The 17,323-nt window shown below is 35.6% G+C and overlaps 1 protein-coding gene across 9 annotated transcripts in view; it reads right to left on the bottom strand.

Moving 5' to 3' along the window:
• The window catches only part of LOC126380789 (aquaporin AQPAe.a), a 72,846-nt gene that overhangs the window by 7,651 nt on the left and 47,872 nt on the right, over positions 1 to 17,323 (bottom strand). For all 9 annotated transcript variants that reach the window (XM_050030405.1, XM_050030417.1, XM_050030409.1 and 6 more), the window contains one exon: positions 2,505 to 2,648. In XM_050030405.1, the coding sequence (XP_049886362.1) occupies positions 2,505 to 2,648 (144 nt within the window). The remainder of the gene's footprint in view (positions 1 to 2,504; positions 2,649 to 17,323) is intronic.

Here is a 17,323-nt window from a genome sequence, read left to right as displayed (position 1 = left end):
TCTGCCAGACATCGCGATAACACGCGCTGATCTGTAATCCGATAGTTTCACTTGTCTACACCAAGTGCGTGTGAACTGATTTGTATGGAGATGTGGGATTCTGTTCGACGGCGCCTTTGATATGACGATGGTGGTCTAATGGTGAAAGTCGCGCCTTTCATTCACCTGTCGGGGAGTTATATCGTGTAGGGAACGTTGTAAATTACTCTCTCCCAGCTTTTCACGCTATTCATTAATACACTTCACGATTTTCCTCATTAATAAGCGACGTACCTATCTGGCCTAGCTTAAGTTACTTTAACTTAACTTATTATCTAATAACGCCGAGGTTTTCATTTTTAAGTTAAAACACTAAATACTAAGATATTAGGTACTACTAGGCAGGTGAGATACTAGGTATTAGATACTAAGTAGATTTTATTAACTTCTCACAGACATACATGCTGCATAACATACATAAACAGCCTATATACGTCCCACTGCTGGGCACAGACCTCCCCTCAATCACCCGGAGGTATGGAGCATATTCCACCACGCTGCTCCAATGCGGGTTGGTGGAGGTGTTTTTACGGCTAATAACCGGGACCAACGGCTTAACGTGCCCTCCGAAACACGGAATCGTCTTACTTTTTCGGACAATCAGGCGATTCAAGCCTGAAAAGTCCTTACCAAACAAAGGACAGTCTCACAAAGTGATTTCGACAATGTGCCCATCGAGAATCGTACCCGGACTTCCAGATCGTGAGCATTTAACTTCACAGACATTGACACAAAATATTTTATCTAAACAACTAATCACTTATAGCGGGAAATAACAAGATTAATAAATAAGTAAGTAGCAAAATCGATATGCTTATCTTGAACTTTACAATATTATGTTAATTTACGTAATAATGTTTTAAAAGGCTCGGTTAGGTTTGATATTTATTTTGCTATTTACGAGTGACATGAAATGTCGCATCTGTTAAGGTCATGGGAATCTATCGGGAGGATAATTAGCCAGGTTCACCGAGCAAGTGGTATTTACACAAAGTACTCATTATGATGTGCGACCAATAATTCTTCTATCGTGTGGGTTGTGAGGTGAATTACCAACCTCATCAACCCTGGTGTCTGGGTTATTATTGAGCCGCCAAAGGCCCCTGACATGGCTCATGTAACGACTACTTACTTACATCAGTAAGTAGCCACCGGGACCAACGGCTTAACGTGCCTTCCGAAGCACGGATCATCTTACTTTTTGGACAATCAGGTGATCAGCCTGTAATGTCCTAACCAAACTAGGGATCACTAAGTGATTTTTGTGATATGTCCCCATCGGAATTCGAACCCGGGACCTCCGGATCGTGAGCCCAACGCTTAATCACTGGACCACGGAGGCCGTTAATTATTATTGAAAGGTAAACTTTGGAAATTATTTATCTCACATCTATTCATTTGTTTATTTATTAAGTTTGGGTAAATATGTCATCGAATTTTTGAAATTTATTTCTAAATACTATGTGAGAGTTTGATTAGAAATTAATGGTTTCCTTTGAATGTTAATATGTTTTGTTTTTTTAGCTCAGTACGTAACTTATAGGTCTGTTTTTTTAGAAAAAAATTAGATAAGTACCTAAGTATACCGCCTTAATGCAAATTGTGTAACATATCTGTCTTCAAGCTGACTGAGCATCTCTGTAGGCTTTGATTGATAGTTGTCATGGCAACGTATATGGTGAATTCTAGAGGCTGGTGAGTCTCACGACCGGGCGAAGGTTAACGCTCCAATTCTCCTTTATTCCGAGAGCATCAGTGTCAGGGCGAACGACACTTTTTGTGCCGGTGCGTGTGCGCATTTATGGCGATTAGAATGTACCCGTTTAGCACCTTGAAGGAAAATTATATGGAAACTGTAGCGAGGTGTGTGATTACGTGATCGTGTGTTGATTTGAAGTAAGCGCATATTATATCCGTTTTCGAGATCCTTCTTTATCCACATAATAATATATATATTTTTTTTATTATTTAATTTGAGAGTGATATTTATTGAAAATATTAATATAGTGATATTTATTATAAATATAATAATAATTAAGATTTTATTATTATTTTTTTTAATATTTAAAATGTTTATTATTACTTTGAATAAATAAAAAAAGTATATAAAATTATAAGTACTTATATTACATAAACATAAACAGCCTATACACGTCCCACTGCTGGTCACAGGCACTTAATCAATCGGAGAGGGTATGGAGCATACTTCACCATGCTGCTCCACTGCGGGTCAGTATACTTATATTCTTTTATTAAAATAATCTGTCAGTACTATAGGTACTTATTTTTTTTATCATCATAAATAAAGAAAACTAAATTAATAAAAAAGAAAGTCATAAGAACTGTAAGTTCCACAACGATTAGCAGTCGGTTGTTGCTGTCCACCTCGTAAGGAATCTACCAATAGAGCATTCAACATGTAACGATTATTTAAAATAATCCATTATAATCCATTAAAATCTTACCCTGACGAAGGCTGCGCCGGCGACGGCTCCGAGCGCCTGCACCACGATGTAGAAGGCTGCCTTAAGGAGTTTGATGTCCCCAGCCACCAGCAGACCCACCGTCACTGCCGGGTTGATATGACCACCAGACACGTGCGCGATTATCTGTTGACAATTCAATTTATTAATAAATAAGTAGGTAGGTAAGACCGAAACCACTGCAATATTTTTTCCTAAAAAAGTAACATGGAGATGCTACATCGACAAGAGCATGGCTCTTAAATTAGTGAGTGAAGTAGGTAATATAAGAAGATATTACGAAATAATTTAAGAAACAATTCACTGCTTCTATTTTGTTAATGTATCATAGAATTTTCGGAATACATTTCGGATTTCAGAATACAAACGAATGCTATCTTCCGTGTTCATCGATTATTCAATTTAATAGTGTATCAGAATTTGAATTTGGAACTAAGTAGGTATATACCTCTACTTAGTTCCAAATTCAAACTTTAGTGTTGTTTTGTTCGCGCGAGAATCTAAAAAAACCACAACTTAATAAAAAATAATCGAATTGAGAATGCACTTTGTTAAGTCGTTTGAAAATTGATAGCTTTGATATTAAATTCCTAACGTCTAGCGCGTTTCCGGCCAAGTAGTTAATGCCATCTGCGGCAAATCTACAATAATTCACGTCAAAAAAAAATAGCGCGTTAAAAATATATCTTTCTTTGCTTCCAAGTTTGTCAACATGACACAAAGCGTAAGGTACAAATCTCTCTGATCATGAAATACATATGCGTATATGCATAATTAATCATAAAAGTACTAATACTCTCTCAGTCCTACTTTCTATTTACTAAGTAGACATGTTCCACGGTTCTACTATGTTGAAGGTGTGATTAATCTTCTGAGGAAAAGGCTCTACCAGTTTCCTATTTCTGGTCGACACTTCGTTAACCTGCCAATTAAACATCGAGAATAACTAAAACCTCCTTGTGATCAATAAAGAAATCGCTTTTGATGCATTACAATTCAATTAAGTAGGTAGTATATTGTTGATACTATGCTTATTGAAATTTTAATCATGAGATGTTGGTACTTAACAAATATAATTAAGTGAACACATAATTCATAGTTCATATTTTTAATATCATATGAGCATAAAGATTAATCATTCACGTTCATTAAAGGTTAATCAAGATGCAAAATGGTTGTATTCTATAAAATTCACTTATCTGTGGCAACCTTAACCTATTGAGAGTTTATAGTGATGCGATAATCATCTAAATATGAGTGCAACACGAATAAATCTCAATTAAAGGGTCGCGACTAACGGCAACTCGTAGTAATTGGCGACGCATATCGACGGATATATCTACAACCAATAACCGCGGCGTAGCTCAATTTATTTAATGTCTAGCCGCAATATTTTTAATAATTTCAAGATTTAAGATGAAGGTTATCAAATATTAGCATCATTAATTACATAAATTAATAATATATGTAACATTTATTTCAATCCAATAGCTTTTTGGAAGCTCATTGTAAATATTTTAGACGTAAACACGCACACGTGCGCGCGGACGTATGCACTATATTTTATCTCTCGAGTAACCTGAATCGTAATCTTTTTATTTGATGTTATTCAACACATACCTAAACTCCCCCTGTGCCTAATGGCATAGGAAAATCCACAAATAAACATTTAATGCGATATCTTAAGATAGACATAATACGTAACAAAACTAAATGCGCTGTCTGACAGTTTAGCCCATTAGCCATACAATATACTATAACACTGATCCATCATGTTTGAAAGGTACAATCTCTTCTTCAGTCTTATATATTACAGTTTTGGCTTAGATTATTTATAATATACAATATATAACATATCGTGGGTAATGTGAACAACGCCGCGGGTCGTGAGGCAGGCGCGTGACGACGGGGCGGCCTCTGACTCATCATCACCTGCCCACCGCTCCGTTATGTCATAGGTCAACTCACTCGCTATTCAACAACCAAACCGAGTGCTATCGCCAAATTACAGCCAATGGCAAGGTCAGTTGGACCCTAAATTCGACTGAGTCTCAAGGGCAAGGCTGAATTGCAACTGAAGCTTGAGGATTGAAGATTATTGGGTTAAAGAAATGAGTGATATGATAAATAACGCTTTAGAGAAAGCATAAAGGAAAATAACATAAGTTCACGACTATATCCCAATTGGGATAGTCAGAGGTACATCCATCGCACAACGAAATAAGTACCCACACCTCACCGAGCCTTCCGTTAGACCAACGCAACGTGATAATAATAAAATGTTTGAATAATGAAATGTAGGTATACGAATTTTATATTGAAATAATTATTTGCGCCACTCAAGATGTTTCTGATTTTAAATAATATGGAAAAACCCCTTTAAAAGAAAAACATATAAAAATCTTGTCCCTAGCAAATAAGAAGTTAGTTAGGAAGCTTCGGCTTTATTGACAGGAAATAGGTATCTGGCACATGCTACATCTATAGTAGATATTAATTTGGAGACATTGAAGTTTATAATTAGGATAATAAATAAAATATTTTATTGCCGACACTCAGCACGAGATTGCAATCAAAATTATAATATACCTTGTAAATACAACCAAAATAAATATTATGCGACCATTGAACTGTCAATGAGTGCCGTTATTCTCACGTTACTAAATTTATAAGTTCTATATCTAATATCTGTGTCACATACATTGAATATACTGCCTAATTATACAGTCATTATAATTTATTACGAATATTAGATCACCAATGACATCACTGCAATTGGAGGTTAACAGTACCTCGGCCGTGACACTGAAAATTAATTAAAATTTGGACCAAAAACTACCAATTTTTATTATGAGTCACATGTATTGTGAACCTTGACAAATAAGTAATGTCTTGTTTTTATTTATCACAAAAACTTTGTAACATATGTAAACTACACTAAATGATCGGATCTTATGATTTCCTTGTTATTTTACAAGTTCTGATTTATATTACGATCTCTATTAGCTTCGTAAAGCTATTTTGAGTCTTTGATGTAAACAATTCAATTTCTTTAAATAGAAGCTGCTTTTGTAATCTTGTTTACCAATATTGAGAATTAAAGGTTTTTATATTACTTATTTGGAAAATGAATTAAATAATGTTACTATATGGTCAGAATTTAGAGCTAATACACGAACGTATCTAATAGTTACCGATATAACATTGAGTAAACTAAAATACGCCCACGTTTAAGTCAGAGAGCTTTTAAAGCTTATACCTAACATTCAAGTTTGCAGAGCTCTTGAAAGCCTAACCTTTGACTAGCTGTAGAACTAGGTTGAGCAGTGTGTCAATACGACTAATATTGATGGTCTACGTTAGATTCTCTACACGTAGTGGTATATACATCTTCAAAGAGACTGAATAGTACTTGTCGTACTGAGCGCGCATGTCGTAGAAATAAGCTAGGAATGAACTCAGCTATTATAGTAGAATAGAATAGAATATGTGATTCAGTGGATTCGAACCCGTAGGACTACGATGTAGTCAGGCGTTTTCCGAACGGGGCATTTCAAGACAAGCAATATTAGTACTTAAGTATTATAAGTAGGTAAGTATAAGCTCTAAGATGCACTAAGTACCCACACTTCATCGAGCTTTCTGTTAGACGAACACCGTCTATAATGTTCGAGACAACTGTGTTAGTGAAAACTCGTTTTCAACATATACTTAATACTTACGTGTGACTCTACTGTACTCTGTAAGACTTAGGACAAGCACGAGTTTATTATTTGTTTAACTTTGCAAAGCTCGGCAATGTTAAGGCAGATTATTTATTTCTTTTTCTTTAGAAATCATTGAAATATTACGTTGAAACCACTAAAATTTATGTGGTGTAGTTTTTAAGTGAGTAAATATAATTGATTTAATAGATATTTTGGTCGTAGGTGTAAGCGGCTGATGCAATTTGTAATTTATATTAAGTATCTAAAGTCACAAAGAGTTTGACTCAATATTACCTGCGAGTATTTTATTGAAAGTATTTTAGTGTACTTTCAGGAATGCAATGTTTTTGTTGAGTTAATTTATAGGCCGGAAACCGCACCTCACATGTCATGTTCAACTTATAACTTATGAATTTTACAATTTCCTTGGATACAGAGCTAATAAGATAAATCTGCATTTTATTGCATTAGTTGAATATCAATGTATTTTATGACTTTATATTGCTTTTGCTTCTTAAGTCGTTAACTGAAAGTCACATTTTATATAACATAAGCTCAACTATATCCCAATTGGAGTACTTAGTCAAAGGTACATCCATCGCAAGATGTACTATGTACCCACACCTCACCGAGCTTTCTCTTGATAGGTGGTGAGCTGTATCGTCGCCTGATAATGGTCGAGACAATTGTGTTAGTGAAAACTGCACTAAAAGAAATACACATTGATTTAATATACTTATATACAAAAAAGAAAAATAAGACGAAGAGTACATAAACTACTACATAACAATAAAACACTTAGAATTGTGATAATAAACAAATATCAATACTTTAAACTATTACATATACTATGGAAGAAAAGGAGTAGATAGGTTATGAAGATGAAGATAACATGTAAGATTTAGTCTATCTTTTCATAAGTACATAAAATTGGAGTTAATTTTAATTGAAATCAGCAGCGAAGCGGTCAGCCGTAAAATAGTAACTAGTAGATTTATGATCCGAAGTCCGTTGGTTTGTGGTCTAATCAGCATCGATCAGGGGCGATCGACAAGCAGTATGTTAGTGCGGCGGAGGCACGGGCATATCTCACACGACGACTGCCAGCGGTCGGAATCAAGGGCGGCTACAATCACGGGCGCAGTGCCCAAGTCGAAACTGACAGCGGGTGCTTACTGCTGCGGTTTCTTTTGTACATGTCTTGTGTACCTTTTAGACGTGGCTTATTGTGGATTTTCCGCAAATGGCATTAAATACTTAGCCGGACAAATGTGGAGCGCTGAGCGTTCTCACCCGCTACACGGTATTTAAGACAACATGCCTGAGGGTGCCCGGTTAGGCTGTGTAGGTACCACAATGTAAAAACAGATGAGAACGTGATGTACAATAAAATATACAGTTACCTATGTGTATTGTTTATGATTTTACCGCAAACGAAACGAATAGTTTTACATCCTTTAAAGGGTAGAATTATTTGGTACAAAAATGTATTATATTTACTTATTATGTAAATTAACTAAGATAGGCCATCCATGTGCCTAAATGCGGAAAATAGAACCCACTACTACCTAACTAAGAGTACCTACTTACTCGCATGAAAATTATTACTGATTATAATAGAAACCACTTTCTATTACAACATTACAAAAAGATTAGTTTCGAGGGTTGTTAAGTTTGCCTAGCTAGGTAGTTTGTTGTTCGCATGCTCGTAGCTAGCAAATCAAGTGATACTTAGTATAAAACCATAAATCCTTTGCGAATAAATGAAGTATTTATTAACACCTTTTTACTATCGGTCAGAAGCTAATGACAAGGTGCCCGGCAGCGATACGGCTATGGTAAATAAAAATATCGAAATGTCTATAAAAATATGACGAGTCTTATGTCTTGCACCATCAAGTAACGGTAACACACATTGCACACACGCGGTTTTCCACCGGGTCGACACGGCGGATGTAATCATCGGTCAATGCAGTGATCATTTATTTTATTAATACGCAAATCAATCCTTTGGGCCGTAAACAGCAATTTGGGTCGATCAGTCACGCAGCACATGATGTTTATGAGAAATATTTGATTAGTTTTACTTTAATTATGATATTAAATTAAATGTGTGAAGGGTCAATTTCCGATGTTGAAGGTAGTGAACCGATGTAATTACGTAATAAGTAAAAACAGAAGTAGAAGGTGGTGTACAGAAAGATTTTCCATAAAGTTGCTGTGAGGTATTTTAAAGTAGAATATGAAACCGTATCATCATTGAGCTTAGAGAGCTGTGGTAGAGCCTTATAATAGTAACATACGAACAAGATTTTATATCTACGCGAAAGCAGGTGTGTTCAGTTCAACACAAACCCTAGCAAATGGACAAGCGCGTTAACAAAAAGCAAACAGTTGGGTTTCGGAGAATTTTCTCGATTGTGATCGATATAGTTTGGTATTATCAGATTCAGGTCAGTCTCGACGCTTGCCTCGGAAAAACTGGTCACACACTGCCCACCTGCGAGGGTTATGTTAATATAAACACTACAACCTACCATAACACGCTGATTATATATTGAAACGTAAATATTTAGCACTATTGCGATTACACGCATGCAGGCACTTGTGTTATGAGAAATATATGTAAATGTTTTTATAAAGTGCAATAATATGTTACATATTCAAAGGTTATGAAATAGATTATAGCTTTTAAAGGTAAAATTATGCGAACGTGTTGTACACCTCTAGCCTCTTTTTATAGTTATTATTGTATTCAGAATAAGGCTATAAGATGTAATTCTTGCTATAGTTATCTATCGAATGTCGGGGAAGCAAAGGCAGAGGTATATAAAACCAAAAGAAGTGTCCGATCAGTCGTGGCTCATTTTACCAAAACTAATTGCAACCTTTCACATGAGAAACATTGAGCAATGGGCATTCTTCGGTGTAAAACGATATTGTGATTTTATAGACAGACGTGCGTAGTGGTCTCATCGGGTACACAGTGCCCAATCGTTACTAGCCAGTTTACCTGACCGGAGTGATTAACTGTACTAATCGTAAACAGTCGCAATTACCTCAAATATTTTATATTTTTTATTAAAATTTTCGTTTAATAATTTACCTAGGTACTTATAACATGTGCATTTTAAAATACACCTACAAACACGTGTGTATTCATTCACAAGATATATATAAAATTGCTACAAAGAACTATAAATTAAAATTAAAATGATATTGTTAGCAAAACAACGCCATTATAATTTATACAGTAGGGTTTAGCAGCGTTTAATTTCAAATTTTATGAAACGTAAGAAAGAAAGTTTATTCAGTACAACAAACAAGTAACAATTATAAATAAGGCCCTGGCTCCTAAACTAGTATAACTGTATTTCAGGAGCCAGTGTCTTCCCTAATTGACATACTTTATGAAAAAGAAAACACAGAAATATTCACGAGTAAAATGCTAAGTAAGTATGTAATTCTATATTTTGATCGGTGTTATATGACTATGTCTCCTGGCATACCTACGTAACATGTACATCTCACGTGCACATTAGCCTAGAACCCACAGTTAGGAAACAATGGGCTAATGAAACCTGTGTGGACAATCACAAATGCTCAATCATGGTATAATCACTAACACCTGGTGACTCGCACAATCTAGACCGCACACAATACATTTGCATTTAGTGCAAGCGGCAGTACTCGTAGCAATACATACATCATATACTTATCAGATTATTTTTCAGTCGATCGAATTGAAATATTTCGCAACATTTACAAATAAACAATATTCTAAACACGAGTCTTTCAACTGAGATATAAAAATATTCGGTAAGTGCCGTAAAACGGGGTAAATAGGAATGGCGGGGTAAATAGGAATAAAAATCTGCTTTTATAAACCGCTCTGTTAATGTCATACTATTTTCAGCCTAATCTATGACTTACGGAATTAGGTAAAAATTCCTATTGAAAGTGAAGATTGGACCAATTTACTCCGTTTTACGGTAGGTAAAAATTAGTTAAGTAACTAATGAAATAGTTTAGTGTAAAAACTTAAAACTTTTAAAGTCTCAAAACACAATAAAGAACAACAGTGTTGCTTAAATAAAGAACAACTTTTTCAATAGTACTTATAAATTTATATCATAATTTAATTGCGAGTGGGTGCTTGTCGTTATCTAAGTCGCCCAACGGAGTAGCATTAACTGTACTATTTTCTAACTTGTAACTATTTCACATTCCACAGCATCGCTGAGACTATTATCACGGTGCATCTCACTCGGTTTGTCACATTAATGCACACATATATGCTTTATTTATAGCCAACCATCGAACATAAATTACTGTTAATGGCGGAAGACGCAATAGAATACATGTACGGGACATTCTAGTAATGTAAATATGGAGATAAGCTTTTTATAACATTTTGTATTTTATAAATAAAAAAATGTGACTCTGTTGCAATGTAAATTGAATATATTTTTATATTTCGGATTAAGTTCTTAGCGACTGGTCATAAAAATGGAATGGTTTAGGTCCGCGCAAGTATTGCGTAAGACTATTTTAAATGGCTCGTGTACTAGGTTTAAGCAAATTATGAAATTCTGATTACTAAATAAAGACAGATCTAATACTAACGAAAAACATTTTCTTTTTTCTATTTAAGTAAGTAAGTAATCAAAGAATTTTAATGAAGAATAACGTAATGATGAGTCCGACATTTTATCACGTTTTCCATACAATTTCCTTAGTCATTTCGTGTTTTGACGTTTAGTAAAAACTGATTTGACTAGTCGGAAACTACCCTGTTTGTACTTAGATGCTATGGAATAAGTGTAACTACCTAGTACCTACCAATAACATTTGAATTAGAATTGTACGACTTTACACGTTTAATATTATTATTACTTATACTGAATTAATAATAATTTCTCTGCTTCAATGAATATTCAGGTACGTAAATGAAGGCAGTGATTAGTATGCAACCTACGCGCACCACGCACTGTACCGGCGAGCCAGCATGACGCCTTGTATCATTACTACACACTCTAAATGTAAGAATGTAAATCATTTATTTATTTATAATCTTATAAGTCGACATTCCCATAAAGCACTAGAATGGTCAAAGTAATATTTATATCTGTCATGTTTTAAAGAAAGGCCAGGTCAAAGTATTTTAAACCGGCTAGCATGCATGAAGATTTTGATAAGAGTGGAAAAACAAAAGTGGTATGTCGGGATTGTGGTAAATGGAAGTCCGTCTCAACCTTACCAACCACGCGGGCGTAGTCGACGATTTCCCTCAATCAGCGCTTATCGCTATCAACCCATTACGGTCGATTAATTCTTTCAAATATTTTTCCTCTCAGACGACGCCCTGAGCCTAAACTGGGCACCCTCAGGCCTGTTGTCTTAAACGTTGTACCAGGTGAGAGTCTTCAGCGCTCCCCATTTATCCGGCCAAGTAGTTAATGCCATCTGCGGCAAATCTACAATAAGTCACGTCAAATAAAAATAAAAAATCTCAGCCTACCCCAACGGAAAATAGGCGTGATTTTATGTATGTGTGTATGTCGTATGAATTAATCATTTGAAAACACAAATATTAGAAATGGATTCAGCAAGTGCTGAGACCAATCGTGCAGGTAGGAATGGTGCAAGTAAACCGAGCTAAATTAAGGCTGTGTCCATTTGAAAGTCGTATGCCAACTAACTGGACGCAAGCTCTAACCGTTTAAAAGACACAGACGGAATATGAATCGTCAATTGTATCCGTTGGTTATTTACACAAAACGGTGTATTTGATCCGATCCGTGTAAATCGATTACCTGACATGTTTGCAGAAACCTGTTTTTAATAATTGCGAAGCTTTATTTAGAGCTTATTCAAATTCAAAAATATCTTTATTCAGTAGGTAACATAGTTACACTTTGAATCGTCATTTTTTACATAACGAACGTCTCATTCGCCTAAAACTACTGCGGCTTCTCACAACCTGTATAGCCGGGAAGAAGAAGCTGCAAGAAAAACCTCGGCACAGGGCCCTAGACGTTCTTAAAAAATATATATATAAAATTTTGGTTATTAAAGCGTAAAGCACTAGTCTACACTTTATGTTCGTGCATAACAATAGCACATGTAAGTACTATGCCGTGCATTTAACAATTAAAACCCGTTATCATAAATTATTCATAGGTACATTTACATAACATAAATAACCTTTACATGTCCTACAGTCCCACTGCTGGGCACAGACCTGCCTATAATCAAACGGAGAGGGTTGGCGACTCAATAATAACGCTAGGGTTGATGAGATCGAACATTGTTCTCACGAGCTAGAAGAGAGAAAAGAAAAAGATGATATGGTATACCTACTTATTTTTTACAAGCATTACTCAACAAATTACGACAGGCAGGTACAAAAGTAAGTACTTGGTCAGCAGATGATAATCTATCAAATCAAAACATGTTAGCATTCGTTTGAACGTAAGTTACTACTGTTCAATTAATATATAATTACTTGGTCATGCTTACGCTTTAGTCGCATTATTTATTCATTAGAACGCTCCAGCACACATGTTTTATAGTTTATCATTATAAAATCGATCAAATATATATTCAATTAGTAGAGAGACTTCTCACGAAAAAAATCTTCTTAACACGTTGTGAACACAGTACGACTGCTGTCAGTATGTCTGCTCGATTTAAAGTTTTTGTGACAGGACAAAATAATAATTTTGTATAAATACTTAAATAAAATTTTATTATGACGGACGAAGGTCAAAAATATAACGGATAATAGCATATTTGAATTCACAACCGTTATTTGATGGAGCACTTCGCTGAAGACGTCATTTAGTCATATATTATGATGGATTACTGCTTATATGTTAATATCTTTATCTAAGTAAGTACATAATATTTTCAAGTGTTTCATTCAATCAAGTAATTTAGATCGATATTGTCCAACAAAGTGTATGGTAGAAAATCAAGGACGCTATTCAAGGTCAATTTAAACACAAATTTAGTGTCAAACAAAACAACTAGAATATATAGCTTGTCGAATTTAGACCAGTAATATACAGACCAACACTTACATTGCCCCTAGACCAAAAAAACTTAGACTAAAATAATCTTATAAAAATAACAAACAAAAAAAACAAAAAAGAATCAATTATTTAGAAGCAGAATTTAAATAGTCCTTAAAGAATTAACAAAATTAATTTGTGTTGTCCATGTGAGTCGTCATTGTTCGCACGTCCTTCACCTTTCAATACTCGAATTAATTCTATCTAACAAGTGTCTAACCCATATAATTGATCGGTTCTAAATAGAGAATTGATGATAGTCATACATCAAATAAATAAATAAAACAATAGAGGCTAATGTCGATATAAATTAATTTACATTTTAATAGGTCGATTGTCTATCTGTTAAGTAGTACCTACCATCATACATATCACCCATGGTGAAGTACGTTTGTGGAAGAAGAAATTACTAATGTTACGTTTAGTAACAACTACGGACTGAAAATGAAGATAATAATAAAATATACCGCCTACTTGGTCTAATGGTTAGGGCGTTGCTTACGAACTGGAGGTCGGGGTTCGTTTGTTTGGTAACATTGCAACTTAAATCACCTAATTGTTTAAAAAAGTAGGATGCTTCCATGCTTCGGAAGGCACTTTAAGCTGTTGGTTCCGGCTATTAGCCGTAAAACACCTCCACCAAGCTGCAGTGGAGCAGCGTGGTGGAGTAGGCTCTTTACCCCCTCCGATTGAGGGTAGACCTGTGCCCAGTGGTGAGACGTATACCTATAGGCTGTTTAATAAAAAAACTGATAGTTTGATTAGTACAATTTGCTATTTTTTGTCGGTCACGATAGAGCCTTGTGTTTTAAAATTTTCGCATGGCTCGTTGGTCGAAATGTGCGCATGCGTTTTCGATTGATGATCGATAGAGTGGAGCCCGACACCAGCACAGGGAATCGTGACTGTATTGACACTGATCTGTTAACTGTTTGGACAACCAATTACAAATCGCTAGCGATGAGTTTCGGCAAATACTTATATTTGTTTTTTAATACGTTAATTGGACAGCTGTTATAAAAAAATGACCTTTGATTAAATATTGACTCTCAACACCAACTAATAGACGATGTGATAGGGTGAGTTGCAAATTGTTTGCAGAACAATTAGAATCTCGTTATAAATGGCAAATTGCAATTTTTGAGTGCTTTAAATGGATAACAAGAATTAACATTTTTATTACGAAAATACGCGACAATTGCGGCCGCTACAAAGAACTATTCTGTGCCAAAAACTCACTAAGTCTCTCTCTCTTTATTTAAGAGCTGCGCTCTTGTCGGTGGAGTAATCGCCATTCCTCTCTTCTTCTCGCCAAAACCTTCACCTCCTGATACGACACGACCTGCACCTTCTCTTTTATTTGTACTAAGTATGCCCATTTAAATGCAAAACAATCTTCTTCTATTGTGTGGTGTGGGTTGCGAGGTGGATTACCAACCTCATCAACCCTAATATCAGGTTATGACTGAACCGCCAGAAGCCGCTGACATGGATCACGTAACAGCTACTAGTAAGTAGTAATCGGAACCAACAGCTTAACGTGCCTTCCGGAGCACATACAATGTATGTGCATACATCTTACTTTCGGACAATTAGTTAATCAGCCTGTAATGTCCTAACCAAAGTAAGGATCACAGAGTGATTTTTGTGATTTAACCCTATAGGGATTCGAACCCAGGATTATGAGACCATGCAACGCTCAACCACTGGACCACAGGCCGCCAATGAAATGCGAAACGATTATTATTATTTTAACAAAACTGATGTAAGTAAGTAGTCGTTACATAAGCCATGTCAGGGGCCTTTGGCGGCTCAATAATAACCCTGACACCAGGGTTGATGGGGTTGGTAATTCACCTCACAACCCACACGATAGATAGATTAACAAAAGTAGACGTTTCCTACACGATTGATGTTCTAGTTGATCACTCAGTTTAACTGCGAAAGTGTCACGATTATTTTTAGTACTTACTTCCATTAGACACTTTCTCCGTGTCTGAAAAAAGTTCGCAATATCGTCTGCGAAATTGTCGACACATATTGATTGTAAAAAACGAAGATTGACTCTTTCAATCTTCACAAACATTAAATGAGTGTAACTTTCGCCACGCTGAATGTACAATTCTAGGTGTCTTCAGTTCCTCTAACATAGTTATGATTTTTTAATTTAAAAGTTTGAACGAATGTCCTTGTATAATCCAATGTTTAACTATTGTGTCTGGATATCTCAATTAAAAGACTAGTAAGTAAATAAACAATGAAAAGAACTGTGACATCTAATATGCCATCTTAACACGAAAAAAATTGCATAATACATAAAACTAATCAACGTTTGGTTTTGGCTTTCTCCCTGAGGGTGAGTTTGAGGGCCGACGGGTAATAAAGGTCAATAGCTGGTTGGTGGCCGGACTGGCCGGGATCGGAAGAGTTCCGGCCGGCGACCGGTCGCAAGTGGGTCAAGTGCGCACGCGCGGACCACCACACAGCGCCCGCGCCGCCGCCGGCCGCTCCAACTTACGTCATATTCGTGTACTCTCGCCGGAGACACAATTCGCATAATATCAGACTATCTATGTTATAATAATAGCCGATTTTTGGTTACACGCATTGTCGGCATTAACCGCGTTAACGCGACATATTTTTTTTTTTGCATTATATCACGATTTTTTTAAGACGACTAGTATTTTCCTTGCTGTTTATAATAACAGGTTATTATTAAATAATACATAACATAATATGGTCATTTGTTCTTGGGCCGGACGCGTTTGTCGGATGCATCCAGAGCGAAGGCACGTGTCGTTACCCACTTGAATAAAACAGTTGATAAGGTGATTTAGTCAAACCACGAGTCGCATGTATCATATAACGAAAGGTTTAACATGAACCAACACTGGCGGTTGCTGTTACGAGGTGACTATTAATAGAATAATTAATACCAGAACCTTCAGCTGTGTGTATGATTGAGTCGCACGTGGATGACCGAAATCTTGATTAGAATTTAAATCATAATTTCCTGTACTAGTTCCACAAGGGTAATAACCAATGTTATTAATTAATGAGCTTTAATTTTATTATGTTTTAAGAGCTCTATGATGTTTCAAAGGAAGTCGTAAATTTTAACTTGTGTAATGCAAATTATTATTTTATATTATCTTTATTATCTATATCTGATATAATATATGTTATTTTATATAATTGCAGATGTAGTTTTTGCAAATCGATAGGCAATTAGTTTCGCAATCGATACTGTGTGGGCCCATTGTCAGTAGAGCCCGCGGGCTAACACCACCATTATTATACTTTAAGTAACCGCAGTAAATATTAAAATAATCATGGTACAAGGCCGCGGACATCCATTTCGACTACAAATCTCATATTACATTCGTTTATAATTTGATTGGACAACGGTTTAAGCAGCAAAATGTATGTTTCAGAACCGCAGAATGGTAATGAGGATTAGAGTTGAACTCGGTTGAAAGCGCCGGACCTTCACCCGCTTGATTGAGTTCGAACCAATAATTCGTACTGAAAGGAAATACATACATGCTCATGTTTTATAATTTATAACAAGAAATGAATTTATAATTCGAACTTATCGCAATTACAACATCGATGTCTAATCCCTGATCGTGTTAGAGTCAAATTAACGGTGATACATATATAATAAAACTCGCCTTCTACCCTTTCACGGACAGAGATCATGGGTCATTGATGGTTCATAATAGGTAATATGACACCTTGGAATCGGAACGTCATTAGACGTTCTGTCCTTGAAAGTGTTAATTTTGTAACATATATATTTTCCTCTACTTTTGACAATCAAATACTTATTAGCATATAATACCATTTTATAACTTTACAACAATCAAAATTGCTTCCACGTCCTTCTAAACTCCAACCAAAATCCCGGTCTCCCAAAAAAAAACCGAAAACAAAAAACAATCTCCCGCCCCCAAACATTTTTCTTTTTTCCGAATTTTTAATTCCGGCCAGTGTTGCAATGTCTCGTAAACATTTT

The sequence above is a fragment of the Pectinophora gossypiella genome, chromosome 3 (assembly GCF_024362695.1).
Source record: "Pectinophora gossypiella chromosome 3, ilPecGoss1.1, whole genome shotgun sequence".
Classification (NCBI taxonomy): Eukaryota; Metazoa; Arthropoda; class Insecta; order Lepidoptera; family Gelechiidae; genus Pectinophora; species Pectinophora gossypiella.
Note: the sequence above shows the minus strand (reverse complement) of the source record. Positions and strands in the feature narration are given on the sequence as shown.